Genomic DNA, 15,427 nt, shown 5'->3' with positions numbered 1-15,427 from the left:
CTGCTTCAATTCAAATCATTTAACAACGTGGTAATAAAACGGATGTTCACTTTGGATTCATCGAGAAAATTTCATTTATTTTTCACCAAAAAATGGACTTTGCACAAAAAAACTTCAATGATGGATAAAAAAATTCACCGTAGAAAATTGTAGAAAAAAAAGTTCACATGATAAGATAATGACTAACCACAAGACCTGAGTCCAGTCTCATCAGATGTGCATTGAATCATAATCCTCGGAGAAGGGTGGACAAAATAACACAAATACCTCACAATATCATTACATCTTACATCAAAACTAACAAATGCTTCAACCATCCCCATAAAATGAAATCTGCACCTCTTCTGACAGTTTTTTTCTCCAATAATTGAACATTACCACAGGTGTTCATATTATTGTGGCCACCTCCTGTAGCTTGAGTGTACAGGCACTGAGCTATCTGTAACTCAAATGTGTGGGCTATACACTGAATATTCATTTCATGATTTCACAAAATGACTTGGTCCAAACTGGAAATAATATCACCACCCGATCCTTTCAATTCATATCACAGAACATGTGAGTTGTCATTCTGAAGTGCAGTACATTTTCTAGCCAACATCACTGATGTTGTGTGGTTAAAATCTGGCTTATAAGATGCCTTGACAAGGAATTGTTGCCATTTGTATTTGGTACATGATCGCATGAGTGAAAGGCTTCATGCGCATTAAGAGGAGATACTGGTGTTCCTGGAGCAAAATGAGTTCTGAACCTTGAGGTTTGGCATCATTCAGTTGTTCTTCTTCTGGTTCTTTCTGGCGGGCGGCCCGCTGAACTGGACAATGTTGAAATATATAAACGTCCCCAGAAAGTGAGTGAAAGCAGTGGCAGACACCAACACAGGAAACAAGTCAGGAAGATGTGGCGGTGGAACCAGAGCGACACTCGCGACGCTCAAACCAGCCATGACTGCAATGCTGATGTAGAACTGTAACAGAGAGAGGGAGAGAAGTTAGGATTCCAATAAGAACATTTTTCAACTGCATCCTCGTCTTTAGGAATGGAGTTTGCTCAGCTGTCATCTCGTGCCTCGGTATATAATTCCAGTCACATTATAGCATGTGCTCATAAGTTTTGCCACCCGCAGGCAAATTACATATGCTGTTGATTTTTTGAAGTGAAGAGAAGTAAATACAATCCCTGCAGCAAACATTAACATTAAAAATGACCTTTTGTAAATGTCAAGGCACTGGTACATTTCATTCCAAGGAATAGAAAGAAACAGCAATTGTGGCATGGCCGTTAAGTTTAGGCACCGTTCTACTTGTAAAATACTTTCTGTAATACTTCATTAACTGACTCGTTGGGATTTGTCAGCTGATGACATTTATAGAGCTGATAAATTCTGTCACTTCACAAAATGAAGCTAACTGACGCGTATGGAGCAGCATTTGATAGACAGAACACTTTGCCAAATGTTAAGCACGGAGGTGGAAATATACGGTACTTTGCATCGATTAAAAAAAAAAAACTGATTGCAATTGTGCTAAAGTCAGACAAGAAACTAAAACTGGAGAGTCTGGTCTCAACAACAGAGCAAACATCCACATCATTCTCTTGCAAAATATAGCATAAACTTAAAAGAAACACAAGCTGAATCTTAGGAGCAGCCTTCACAGTGCCTTGCCTTGAACATCACTGGGTCTGTGGGTCCATCTGAATCTCAGAACTTGTGATCTGCAGGAAGTCACTTGGCTGGCTTCACAAAGCATTTGTTATTTGGGGGGTGCTACTAAGTACAAACTTCGTACGGTGCCCAAACTTTTGCTCATGCAATTACTTATTTTCTTTTCCATACTTTTAGGTTCATAAAATAACAAGTAACAGTGCATTAACTCTTGAAAAAATACTTTTTTAATTTCTGTTGGCTGACATTGTTGGTCAATCTCCTCTTTCTAGGGTCATTGTTGGTCAGTAAAATATTGTACACTCAGTAATATACGTTCAGTAGTGTTTTTTTGTAAAGTTACTGTAAAGAGACATAAGTCGATGCCATGAGGTTATTCAACTTTCAACAACCTGAGTGGCCCGATAGGACACGCCTGCTAAGCTGCTGCCGCCCCAAACGACTCTGCGTTGGACATGAGACAAATCACAGTTGTTAATGTCGATAACTCTAATAACTAATTTTAATCACTGAATTTATATTCTGAATCAGGACTTCTAGTTAAACTATGAAAGGAAATGGAGTACCTTAGGCTCTGAAAAAACTGTTAGCATTTCCCTTAATTTTAATTGCAACCATAATATCAAACCAATGACTGATTTAATTTAAAAGAGCTCTCGGATGACATTGAATATTTATTCTTGAATAGCGGACATCAAATTGGTCATTTGAGAAGTGCAATAAAGAAAAGACTGAGGCTTGAAATATCATATTAAAGAAAAGGCAGTTAGAATTTTTTTGGCCAATAAAACCACTTTTTAAAAAATCCTGTCACAGATTTACAAACAGAGGTGAGGATGTTCGTTTGTGACCCGGAGTTAAGTCGGTCAGTAAGATGGAGGAATCACCTCCTGCCCACGCCCGCCTTCCACACCCCAAACCCATGAAACCTTATCATCATCATCGGGGCCCGCTATTTATGCTGCTTGTGTAAATATATATATCTAGGCAAACCTGTGTTAATGACGCGCGCTATAAAAAGACACCTTCTCTTAATCTCTGACACCCTATCGGCGCCCCCGTCGCTGAGGGGCTGGTGGTGCAGCCACTTCAGACGCTGTGGAAACTTAAATAAGTGATAAATAATTCTTTGCTTGGCAGCGGCTTCATCCCTGGACAGCTTACACAGCTTACAGCGGCACATGATCTTTATTTATACAGTTGGGTATATCTTCTCACATGCTTGCAATTTGGGTCTAGTGCCACTTTTCAGAGTACAGGCCACTTGGGATCCTGAAATCACTACCCGTCTTATTACAAACCCATCAGCTGCACATCCTCCTCCCCCGATGTGCAAGAGCAGACATGCATGAACTATCTTAAGTCTACAACATGCAACATGAAAACATGCAGTATTCCCTACCTGTGTTAAATGATTTGAATAGTTTGCATGACCTTTGCCAGCCTTTATAAACTACTAATTACAACTGAAACCGCAGCCAAAAGCAAAGTATATCTCTGGCCTAATGCAGAGGAACATTCATAGTCCAATGCCTTCTCGACAAGAGTCAACAGATTTGCAGGTCAAAGAGTTTTCTATACATCTAAAACAGGCTCCATTTGAAAACAATGAAACTTTACAATTTCGTAGACCTATAGGTGACATGGAACCGTTCTTTCACCAGCTGAAACACTGACCTTCCATCTCAATACACAGGCCAAGTCCATTTTGGGTAGGCAGAAAAACAGCTTGTGGTAGGCACCCAGTCTCAGCTGTTCCTCTGTGCAGTGCTCCAGTGCAGACAGTAGATAGATGCTGAAGAAGAGGAAGGCCAGTGAGGTCACGACGTAGGGCACCAGCAGACCGTCCTTCAGAAACAGAGGCAGCATGCTGCAGAGGGACAAGGACAAGAACAATTGTGCATTCACAGTTTAGGTTATTTTTCTGACGTCTTTGTCTGTGCACAGTGAAGAAACACACACAGATGTAGCCACTGCAGAAGTCCAGTTGAATACAACAGTGTAGCTGGATCTTTGATTCACCGTTATATACATAAAGGTGAGATTTCAGGGCATTATAAAGACGTACATCCTTTATACTCCACAGTTGATTGACACCACACTCAAAAGATTTTCATATACGTCCAACGGTGCAGTTCAGTATCATGTTTGTTGAGAGAAGGGCAACATTACACCGCACAGCTTTTATCCAACAGGCCCGCACAAGCTTAATGTCCCCTGGAGAGAGATGGCTCTGACATTCATGCCAAGCTTATCTTAGTTTAGCAGAAGGGGGCATGGACAAGAACAACAGTTGACTCATAGTAAATCGCACATCACCCCACTTTGTGAAAACCCATCCGCTCACAACAAGCCACCCATTCAGATTTTCACTCCCAACAATAAAGCTCCATTCAGAGTATAAATGTTCAACATTTTAGAAATACATACTTCTTCAATTTAAACAGACTGGCTGCATTATGTCCTTGCAAAATTGCCATGGCTGAGCACCCGTTCAGCCAATTATGCAAACAAAAGATGTATTTCTTTTTTACATAAGTGGCAGAGCGTGTGTAGAGGGTGCAGATAATGTGTCCAAGTCAGACTGTACTGGGACACAGCTACAGAATGACCTCCTGTCCCTACACAACACACACTTGGATGGCAGGCATGTAGACTATGCCATGTAATCCCTAGATATCCTTATACTAACCCACACGCACAACAATTAGTGCTGCCGGAAGAATTTAACGACAGCTGGTGAAAGTTAGATGGAGCATTTGCAACACTACTTGTCTTTTCCATTCACGGTACTCGGCTCAACCCACATCGCAGATCCATTTAGCTTCTCTTTTTTTTTAACGTTTATTTCTATGTTTCTTTTTTCATGTGATTCGTTGGCAGTAGCGAGGGACAGAATGGACTGTGCGACGGGAAGGGAATCACATTGACGTTCCGATCTCAACTTCAACGTTACAGGCCCGTTCCGCTTGTCGCGATCTTGCGTAAATTGTACTAAGAGGCGCATTTTCCATCAAGCTAAAAATAATCTTTTTCGTAATATGACCATCTTTAAAGACGAGTTGTTTAGCTGATACAGCCATCACAAAACTAATGACACGTCCTAGTTAAGTCATCATTGATACTGTCAAACTAGGCAGGAGCGACGTGACAAACCAATCGATATTTTTAAGCAGCAGCGTACAGAGAGCATTTCCAGCCAGTGCCACCCTTGTGTTTAACAATACTCTCTGTCATAAACAAATTTATTACTTTATAGGAAAACATATAAATGTTGAAAACATCCCTTCTAACAGCTTGAACCGAGGATTGACGTGACAACAGCACATAATACTATAATGAGCATGGATCCCAAACAAGATTCTGCACCCAAAAAAAATATTGGACCTCTGACACAAACAACAATTATTAACAATTCAACTACCGCCCATGTTTTAATAATTGGTCCACAGTTTGAAACTTACAGTAACCTTTCTTACCTGAATGTTGAGGCCTGCAGGAACCAAATGGCCATCAGGGGCAGGTCATTCAGCAGAAGGCAGACAGGCCTAGATAAGATCAAAAATGGATATACTCACAATCGAACACACTCTGTAGTAAGTACCATTAAATATGATTTTACAGTAAGACAGGAAGTGAGGCCATGTTAGGTTGAAGCTGGCCATGAATTGAAGTCATGCGCGTGTATAATATTAAAGCTACTGGCCCCAATGGAACATCCACAGGAATCGATTATTGTCAGCTGCTCACAAGGCAAACAGCGTTTGTTGTTCCACATTATCTTACGTCAGTCTTTGTCTTTCTACCGTATCCGCTCTGTATGCATGTTTGGTGCTGTATAACCTCAATTGAACCTTGATTTCAACCCAGTATTTAAAGTCCAAATCAAGATCTTGAATTGTTTACTGCACAGCGATACATTTATTTTTGAATTTTTGTGTGTGTCTGCGTTGTAGGCCCCTTGCTAACCGAACCGTGTTGCTTGTGTCGGTGCTAGTTCTAGACTCTGCTTCGCGGGGGCACTTTCCACCGGACCCTGAAACCATGATTACAGCCAATGCTCCATTGCGATCCTGTTACAGCCCAATAATTGATCCTGCGCAAACAATGCCGAGCTGCCGCCTGCCATTCTTTCCTAATCCCTGGACATGCATTACTGATTGATTCCGGGGGACAGGTGGGAGATATAACTCAATAGTTAATAAAGCAACAATCTACCCTAATCTAGATTAATAGATGAGCCCAGATCTAGGAACCAAATCCCTCCCTGTCAAATCTATCCCAGGCTTCACGCTCCACCCACAGCCGCCACAGCTTCATACATATGGAGGCAAATGGTAATGAACCACACACATGCAAAGAGTGTTACAGAGTGTGATAGAGGTGAATAACCTCTCGGTTAGCACGGCTGTGTTTTAATATTGATTTTGACTCTGGGAGTAAAGCACTTGAGTGACGTCAGTGTAACTCAATGCACACTTATTATCAATCTGCAAAACATAATTTAAGATTATGGTGGGGGACCAGGCGAATGGCTCCTTTTGAGACTAGGGTTAAATCACTAATTTGACATATTGTTGCAAGATGGACTTGTTTTTGGTTACCTACTGAGACAAAAACTCAAAAAGTTAGTTATCTTCTGTGTACTTACAACGCAGCCAAGAGGATGGACTTCTCATGGACTTGATAGGAGAAGAGGAAAAATGCCAGGGATGAATTGGCCTAAAAAAGGCAATGAGATAATCAATAGATCAACTACTACTATAATTGAACAATAATACTGGATAGGATAGGGGGGAAATAAATTGTATAACACGGGCATCAATAAACCACATTATAATACCATATATATTTTATTGAAATATGAATCATAAAAATATACTATTAAATCTAAATATTATATTGAATATATTATGTTTGAGTCACTAAATTATTAGCTGCAAAACAGTGTGCCTCTGCCTTGTCGTTTTCAGACATGAACTCTTTGTTTGTTTGAGTAAATCATCTTATAAAAAAAGGGCGGGTCAGTGCATTTGGCTGCGATTGTTTTAACATCAGTTAGAGTTGAGAGAGGTGTTGGGGTATTCCACACCAAAGACACTCACCAATGCCAGTTTAAACTGCCAGAAGGTGGGCTTTGTCAGAAGTCGGATAGAGGAGGGAAGGACTGCCAGGAGAGTGCAGGCCAAACTGGAAAAAAACAACAAAAATGCGCATTCAGATAATCTCACATCAGCACTGTCAACAACAGTCGAGCGCATTGAATATCCCCAGTGATAGAGGAAGTGATAGTGCAGCAGAAAATCCAGTGGAGCATAAAAAAAGAAGAAAAGAAAAAGTTGTGGAGCATAAAATCAATTTGGAGGAATATAATTAATTGTATTTGCACATATTCCCCGGCCTTATGTGCACATCCTTCCGTTGTGTTGACATGGCTTCATGAGAAAACTGATAGAGGTCTACTGTTTTTCCAGAGTGACAAAACTGACTAATAAACAACAAATCGAGAATCATTTTCAGTCAGTGGCACTAGATAATATGATTTAACATGATTATTTTTAATGTTCGATGCAAACAATCAATGTGTGAACGAAGCGTACAAACTATCGCTCCTATTTTTAGACACGCCTGCTCCGCAACTAAGACCCCAGCTATGTGGGAAATGACCAAAATACTGTCCCCGTCTGAGTGTTACCAGGCATTAGTTTAACCCTTCAATTGTCACCTGCTGGGGGCAGAGGCACCGGGCGAGGCTGACTATGTGTTAGTGTAAATGTGAATAAATGTGCTGAGAGGTCGGGCAGTGAGTTTGTTTAAGGTGCGAGGGCAACAATGTGTTTGTTCTCCAATTTGTAGATGAGATGGAGAGCATCTTTTGAACAGAAATAGCTCGATAAAGGGACAGATAGATAGCATAAAATAATAAAAGACCAGTCAGTGGGTATTTAGTGTGTAAGAAGTGAGTGTGTCATGTGCGCTTTATGTGTTGGGCAGGGTTTTGCGGTCCAGAAGGACATGGATCACTTTTCACAGCTGATTCTTTCTATGTACACATACGCCCCCACACCAGGGCGTTTAACAATCCATCTGCCCCTTGCCAAAAAGACAAGAGTGTTTTTCATTGGTTTGAAATGCACAACAGTCAAAGACATCCAACTTGATCCCTGGACTTAGCAGTCTGGCAGAAAACGTGTCCATGCTTCGAACACAGGACTCCTAAATTTAGCGAGCCGCGTTATTTAAGCAGGCTCCTCCATGACACAACTGCTGCATTGGCTATTTCCCCCGCTGTGATTGCGCAGGTCTTCAGATTTGGTCAAAATGACATGTATCCAAAGACTTCCTGGAATGAAATGTGGAGTAACAGGCAGAGTATACGGAAAGTTAAGTGACAGCACTGTTTATTTGTCTGCCTCTTTCTCTCACCCCCTTCATAATGTAACACAATAAATTACATATAACTATATTAGAATATTTTTGAAAACTCTTACTCTGCTAAATATGACACAATTTACTGTGATATTCAACCTACTGTCACACCCACATTTCCCAAAACAACTGTGACTATGTTCAGAAGTTCCTTACAACATGTTTCCTGAAGGGATGATCATATTTCCCCTCCACTGGATCACTGTCTTCATTCCTCTGGGGGCAAGCTTCTGCTTCCCCCAGGAAATGAAAGGATTGAAAACAAGACACAAGAGGGAAGGACAGTGGAAGATGGGAGAGAGAAAAAAAGTGATAGATACTTGCTAGAAAAATAGAGGATTACCTGAGGTAGAGCTGAGAGTCTCTGGACACAATGGATCTGATCTTTATCAGGACGTTCAAGCTGCACCATGTGTTGGCCACCTTATCCTTTACACACACACACACACACACACACACACACACACACACACACACACACACACACACACACACACACACACACACACACACACACACACACACACACACACACACACACACACACACACACGGACACGGACGGTTAAAATAAGAACTGATGTCAGGTAAAAATAAAACATTTTCCATGGCTCAACAAATTCTATAAAAAAAATTAATTTTGAAGAGAAAGCAAATAAGTGGCATTGCTTTAAGTAATTATTACCCCACTGTGGAAAGTCCAATAAAATTTCCTCGAGGCATTCCAGGGGGACACTTACTTACGTAACCCTCCCTCGTCAGAAAAAGCATGGGACTTATTTGTAAACTTGTGGACAAGAGGTCGAGTGTCAAAACCTGAGTAGTTGCTGCATAATCAGCAGATACAGACCGACCACAGAGCACTGCTAACAAATACATAATGTCAACATGATGAATACTCTCTATTTTGTTAAATTTATTGGGTTTTTGTAAAACAAAAATAATACAATATATATATATATATATATATATCAGGAAAACTAGGGCAACAGCCTATAATAATTTTCAGTATTGAATAATCTTCCAATTGCTTTGCTTATTAATCATTGAATCGCCTTGTTTACAAGATGTCGGGAAAAAAAGTGGAAAAACAATTTTTCCACAGCGCAAAACTGGTATCAAAGTTATGTGTTGTTCAACCAACAGTTAAAAACTAGAAGAGATTAAACTTACAATGACATAAAAATAGAAAAGCAGCAATTTGGGAAGATAAACTTTTAAATTTTTACTTAATTAAAATTATTCAAATAATCAATCAGTCTAGTTGCAGATGTATTTCTGTTGAGCAACAGATCGAATAATTTCCAAATCACTTCAGCTCTAATGAAAACATCACAACCTCCTCGCACACGTTAGACCGTGAGTTCATACTGTTTCTATGCAAAGATTGTGATGCTTTGTGAACATTTTAAAAGGTGTGTAATAACTTTGTTGTCGGCCTACAAGTGCCTGCGGTTCATGAGCAGTGAGATCAGACGCTGTGCAATCTAGTTGATTTAAGTGCTTAAGCAGTTGTGCAGGGATCAGATGATATTGAGGCCCGAGCCACCACTAGTGCACCGTGATATCACACCACATAGAGGCAGCGTGCCTAGATCGGCTTTATGATGCCACAGCGGATGGTTTCTCAGCGCTGCCCTGTCTAGAAAGACTTATTTCTGGCCTCCTCTCTCTCCCCTCTGTGCTACAGCTGCTCACAGCACAGCTGTGTGGATCTTGAAGGCAGCCCAGTCAGCAGCACTGGGTCATCCAGTGTTGTGTTGTCTCAGGCCCCCTTCCCTCTCACTTTCCTCTTTGCCTCCTTGCTCCAAATAACCACCGCGGGAATTTTCCTGGACACCGCCTGAAGGCAACGCATGAGCGAGGAGGGAGGGGGGGGGTGTCCCCATCAGCAAATGTAAAGGGGGTGGACGAGAGCAGTGCGGCTCCTTCACCTATGAGCTAGCATGGAATTTCACAGGGAGAAGCATTTGGTGCCATTTTTGTGAGCAGGCAGCAACGTGAGACATCAGAATGCAGCTCAGTGGGTAAACTTACAACTGCTCCCTCCCAGAAGTCGCCAGGACCACCACTCACCAGCCATCGCCCTCCCCACCACCCCTTCTCACCCTTGTCCCCTCGTCCCCCCTTTGCAGGCTTTTGCTTACATGCACAATTTCACAATTAGTTCAGGACGACTCGCCCGGGGCAGCCTCTCATGCTGCCGTCACAGGGGAGTATAGTGTCTCTCACACCCTGTGTATTATGTTTGCATCATTTCATTGAACAAATACTGCGGCGGTGCAACGCTGCTGCCTGCTCCCCCTGGTAGAATTTTCAATTACTTCTCACATCCATGACACCTTGCGGTGGGTGCCACCTCGGGGACCAGGACAAGTGGGGGTGTTAGAGGGTTTCAGAAATGAGAACTGCAAACCTTTCGCATCTGAGCTGTCAGTCACACGTTCGAGCACAGACACGCGCACAGCTACTTTACCTCTGCTTCTCCCATGACAGCTTTTATCATTGGCGCCAGTGGAAGTGTTTCAGGACTCCCTCTCTCACTGTTGTCCACCGCTTCACTTTTTTAATTAATGTCCTATTCCTGTCCCTCCTCGTCTCTCACAGGTTGTGACTGAGTGACGACAGCATACAGATCTGCGTGTGTGTCTGTAAAACTGTCTGACATACACACTTTCCAAAGAAGTAGTCAGCGGCAGGCAACAGTTGTCGGATCCGCTCTGATACGCCTTCAAGCGCAGAGTTGGCCACACTCGTCGGCCCATATGGCTAGAACATGGCTGCGCAATGACGTGCTGAAAATACCCCGGCCATAAATTAGTGAGATTTATCTATATCCTCCTACTGTACATCCCGAACCCCAACACCTCCCAGACATTGAGTGAAATTGATCTCCTGACCTTTCACCATTTTATTCCTCTGTTTTCTTTGATGCGGCGGGGTATCCATTTCCGACCGGCTAAGCACTGGAGGGTGGAAGCATGTTGACCACGCAGCGAGTTTGGAACAACTCAATTTAAGGAAAGTAAAGAGAAACCCTTTCATGGGCATTTAATGCACACTGATACTTATCAAACATACTGACATAGAAAGGTTCTAATTAATCCCAAAATAATATTCATATGGAATTTATAAGTCATTGATTGAAATAAACTGTGGTGGGTAAGTAACTGAGTGCTTTTACTTAAGTGCTGATTTTTTACTGTGATTGAGTATTTCCATTTAATGACACTATACTACCACTGCACTACATTTCACAAAGAAATATTCTACTTTTTATTTTACTTTGTTTACTTGACTGCTTTGCACATTACAATTAGTAATAAAAGAAATCTAAAAATGAACAAATACATAATGATGTATTATCATAATTTAAGACGTTATTGATCCTTCGGTGTTCCTGAAACATAACGATGATGCACTATTGTTCCAATAATATAATAAAGATTATTCTGACATGGGCCATTCTGCATAATGAGTACTTTTACATTTTGGTACTTCAACTATTTTTATTCTACTCAAGTAAAATTTTGAATACAAGACTTTTACTTCTTCCCCATTGAAAGTACAAGATCCCCCCCCGCCCTCCCAAACAAAATCAGACTAGCAGGATTATTACAACCTCCTCACCTCCAGTTTTTGAACAGTTCCATAACTTTGACGGATGGGTAAAAAGCCGACTTCTAGGATCACTGTCTCACGTAAGGTCAAAAAAGATATGGAGCTATTGATACAGAACAGAACACTAAAGAGATCGGAGCATTTCGGTTGCTTTACAGTGAAACAAAAACCTGGTATTACGGATATTTTATCTCGGAAACCTTAGAATAATTCCCCAGGCATATTGGTTCAAATTGTCAATAAAAAAAATATTATGCTACTGATAGTATCAGAATTTAATATATTTGATTTCTATGATTAGTGTCACAATTATTCATGCATATTTTAGAATGTTCTTAAGGGTTCAACCAGAGGAGGATGTATTTGGGAAGCCTGACTGTGATACAGCTACTACTTGTACAAGTCAAATCAATCTGCCCCCCTTCTCACCAGAGGGCCAAGTAAGGCTTCAGTGGGAACAGGAACTGTTCATGTGACCTGCACGGCTCCTCTGATCTCCGGGCCACACTGGTCCAACATTGTTTAGTGTTTTATATTCATGATCTGTCTGGAGATGCTATCTCCTTCCACTTGTTTCTTTAAATGACATATTGGGACTGTGAGTTAAAAAGGCAGCTATTCTTAGATGTCTGCATGACAAAAAGTACAAATGTTCTTTTTGATAAGACTTGGCCTCACTGGAAGACGAAGCGTCTCAGTTGTGGTTTTTGATTCAAGAAGCTGTACTGTACCTCAAACAGACCACGAGCCACGGGAAAGATCCTCCTAACCACCTGCGAGGCCTGGCCGGGGTCAGACAGGAAAGGCAGCCAGCAGAGGGCAAAAGTCACCAACACGCTAACAGCAATTCTCACCAACAGGGAAAGCCTACATAAAAAGGGTCACACGGAGACATGCACAGACACAGGTTGTATTTTGACACATATGTTGACATTAACATGTTGTCTACGTATGTCCGTGTCTGCTGCGATTCCTCAAACAATTAGTACAAACTTTCTGCACGTCCTAAATTTGGGCTTTGACCCTCGTGTGGAGGAATGCAGTGAAAGCCATGCATCAGCTGAAAGTCTTTGGTGTAGGTCAGGATATCTTGTCAGCTGTAACCGTGAAGCTGCTGGTTAAGTTGCACACACAGGCATAGCTGAGGAGTTTGGGCATGGCGAGAGTGTCATCTGGACATATCCCCCCCTACCCCTCCCCGGCTCTTCTAATCCAGATCTCCATTTGCTATTAAATGCCCTTGGTACATTGTTACTAGACAAACAGACACTGGACACACTAGTAACAACATCCAATCTGATTACCTCAGTCATTCTTCAGCTCTCCTGAGGACACCGCTCCTCTAATACACTGACATTACATATCTGCTTTCAGCACCCGGTTGACACTTCTAAAGGCAGCACGACAAATCAACATAACAAATGAATACGACGTTGGTTGATCATAACTTTATGTTCTTGATTTTTTTTGTTAAGGTTTCCTTGTGGGAGCCAAGGTTTAGACATTTGGAGCGATGGGAATTTTCCAGCCTTTGCTTTATCTAGACGTGAAGTGTAATCATCACTGATTGGAGGAATTGATTCTTAAAAATGTGACTAAAGTCATCTCTTTAAACATGGTGGGCAAAATACTTGTTCATCACTTGCTCTATTTCTATGGTCACAGTTTTGTGTCAGTACACTGTGGCTTGACATGTCATCTAGGAGCTGTAAGCTGAAAATAGTTTTGATTTATGTTGCATGTTGGACACAGTCAAGCTGTATTACAAAATACTATATAAATCAAAGAAGCAAATAAACATACATAAATAGACTCACCCTCTACCCATCAGACCCAGTTTGACACACTTTCCCAGCAGGTAGCAGAAGAAGGGCAGCGCGTGGTACAGCTCCATCTGTTTGTAGTTGAGAGCCAGGCAGAAGGCCATGGAGCCGAACACATCCCAGCCCAGACCCAGTGCCACAACACCCCACAGAGCGAAGCCGTGGCTCACTCCATTGTACCTGATACGGTTAAGGTCCATACTGGACTATGTTTGTCTCTTTTTGTGTATCTGCTCTGGTACAGGACACAAACCTAGAGAAGCAGCAGCTGATCCGGGGTCAGTTCAGTTCAGACATGCTGAACTCTTTCAATGTTATTCCTTTCAATCAATTTCATGCCTTAGGTTACAATTTTTTTTCCTCCATTGTCCGTTTGTTCTGTAGGTTCTACCGTTTAATCATCATACGATAGAGTGAGAAGATATACTAATGCATGAATGAAAGTAGATGACTGTGTCTCGAGTCAGCTATTGGTTCTTTCCATTTAATCTCGAATAAGAAAAGAGCATTGCCGTGAAACCAAGGCAAATAAATTACACATATAATACCCTGAAGTTGTAAACAGTCTTATATAATGTAACTGAATGGCTACTTTACAAAATATTAGCTTTTCACAAAAATAATGAGAAAAGCCGTGTTATCCAATAGAGTAAAATATCCCAAAGCTGTAAAACAATATTTCATATTCTTACATCACTGTTTGATAACTTAAGTGAATTCAACTAAAAATTCTACACAGTCTTAAAGGCCGTGAGAAAAGATATTTGATATACTATGCATATCATTGATTAGGATCTGACCTTTGAAGCCAATTGCTTCGGCTTTGAAAATCAGTATTTCGCAGAAGGTCACAAGTGCGTTTTACACGAAGGATATCACACCTAATGAATAGTAAAAAATGCACATGTACATGAAGGATACTGAAAATGGCCAAAGTCGATGAGAATTAGTCCTGGGTAGAGCAGGAAGCAGAACAGAGTGGAAACCTTGAGAAACAGAAAGAACATGTACAAGTTGAAAACAAACTACATTTTTTATTAATCTGCTCATTATTAGTCTATGATCAATATGTATGGAAGAGAGCTCATAACACACTGTAGTACGCTGTTTTCTTTGTTCATTCATTTCTTCACAGTACCTTCTTATTCATGATTAGGTACCAGGAGAATGTCCTGCCATGTATTCAACAAAGAGCAATGCATGCTGAGATAAATCGTTGTTGCTGGTGGGATAAAAAAATACAGTGCAACTGCGTTACCTTTTTCTTTGCGGATCCATCAGTCAGATAGAAACAGTATAAAACCACAGCGGGGATGTATATCAACAAATCTGCCACCAGGACTGAAAACAGAAAAGGTATGTAATTTTAAATGCACATAATAGAAATGTTCACGTTTATGATTTGAGGTATCCATCCATCCATCTGTGTCATCTAAGCAAATATAATGCATTTTCTACCATCCCTTCACAATCACTGCAGTAAGTAAAGTACTGTAATTAAAATCAATTATCTTTATTTCAAGCTTGAAGTGGACATGGATCACGGAAGATTTTCAATTCATTTTCCTATGATGAACGTACCTGTAGCTCTCATGAATAACTTGTGTGCTGGGCTTTCATAACCTCTGGATGTGTGGAGCTCCACCCATTCAGGGTTTATCTTATTGGCTCTGCGGGAAAACACGTGATTTAAATTTAAACACAGGTGCAGTTTAATGCTACTGTCAAACATATGCTCACACAGGGTAGACAGAATACATTATATTGTAAACATACATGAAGAAATATACATATAAAACCAAAATATGCTATAATCATTGACTATACAGAAACTACTGTATCTTGGTCCTCATCTTGCTCTGTATTCATTTTCAGTGAACATTCATCC

The 15,427-nt window shown here is 41.0% G+C and overlaps 2 protein-coding genes across 3 annotated transcripts in view; one reads left to right on the top strand and one right to left on the bottom strand.

The window, feature by feature from the left end:
• The window catches only part of LOC118317845 (integrin subunit beta 3 binding protein), an 83,824-nt gene that overhangs the window by 9,518 nt on the left and 58,879 nt on the right, over window positions 1-15,427 (top strand). Inside the window, exon 8 of one of the 2 annotated variants that reach the window (XM_035646888.2) lies at window positions 10,703-11,556. The exons of the other annotated variant lie outside the window; for it this stretch is intronic. Within the exon in view, the coding sequence (XP_035502781.1) occupies window positions 10,703-10,713 (11 nt within the window). The 3' untranslated portion in view covers window positions 10,714-11,556. Of the gene's footprint in view, window positions 1-10,702; window positions 11,557-15,427 lie in introns of those variants that run through there. 2 annotated transcript variants of the gene reach the window in all.
• Window positions 57-15,427, bottom strand: part of alg6 (ALG6 alpha-1,3-glucosyltransferase) — a 17,387-nt gene continuing 2,016 nt past the window's right edge. Inside the window, exons 4-14 of the mRNA XM_035646873.2 lie at window positions 15,121-15,209; window positions 14,798-14,880; window positions 14,461-14,525; window positions 13,534-13,719; window positions 12,448-12,583; window positions 8,439-8,524; window positions 6,772-6,856; window positions 6,318-6,388; window positions 5,146-5,214; window positions 3,344-3,536; window positions 57-967 (exon numbers count right to left, since the gene is read on the bottom strand). Of these exons, the coding sequence (XP_035502766.1) occupies window positions 770-967; window positions 3,344-3,536; window positions 5,146-5,214; window positions 6,318-6,388; window positions 6,772-6,856; window positions 8,439-8,524; window positions 12,448-12,583; window positions 13,534-13,719; window positions 14,461-14,525; window positions 14,798-14,880; window positions 15,121-15,209 (1,261 nt within the window). The 3' untranslated portion in view covers window positions 57-769. The remainder of the gene's footprint in view (window positions 968-3,343; window positions 3,537-5,145; window positions 5,215-6,317; window positions 6,389-6,771; window positions 6,857-8,438; window positions 8,525-12,447; window positions 12,584-13,533; window positions 13,720-14,460; window positions 14,526-14,797; window positions 14,881-15,120; window positions 15,210-15,427) is intronic.

Source organism: Scophthalmus maximus, chromosome 13 (assembly GCF_022379125.1).
Source record: "Scophthalmus maximus strain ysfricsl-2021 chromosome 13, ASM2237912v1, whole genome shotgun sequence".
NCBI classification, from domain to species: Eukaryota; Metazoa; Chordata; class Actinopteri; order Pleuronectiformes; family Scophthalmidae; genus Scophthalmus; species Scophthalmus maximus.
Note: the sequence above shows the minus strand (reverse complement) of the source record. Positions and strands in the feature narration are given on the sequence as shown.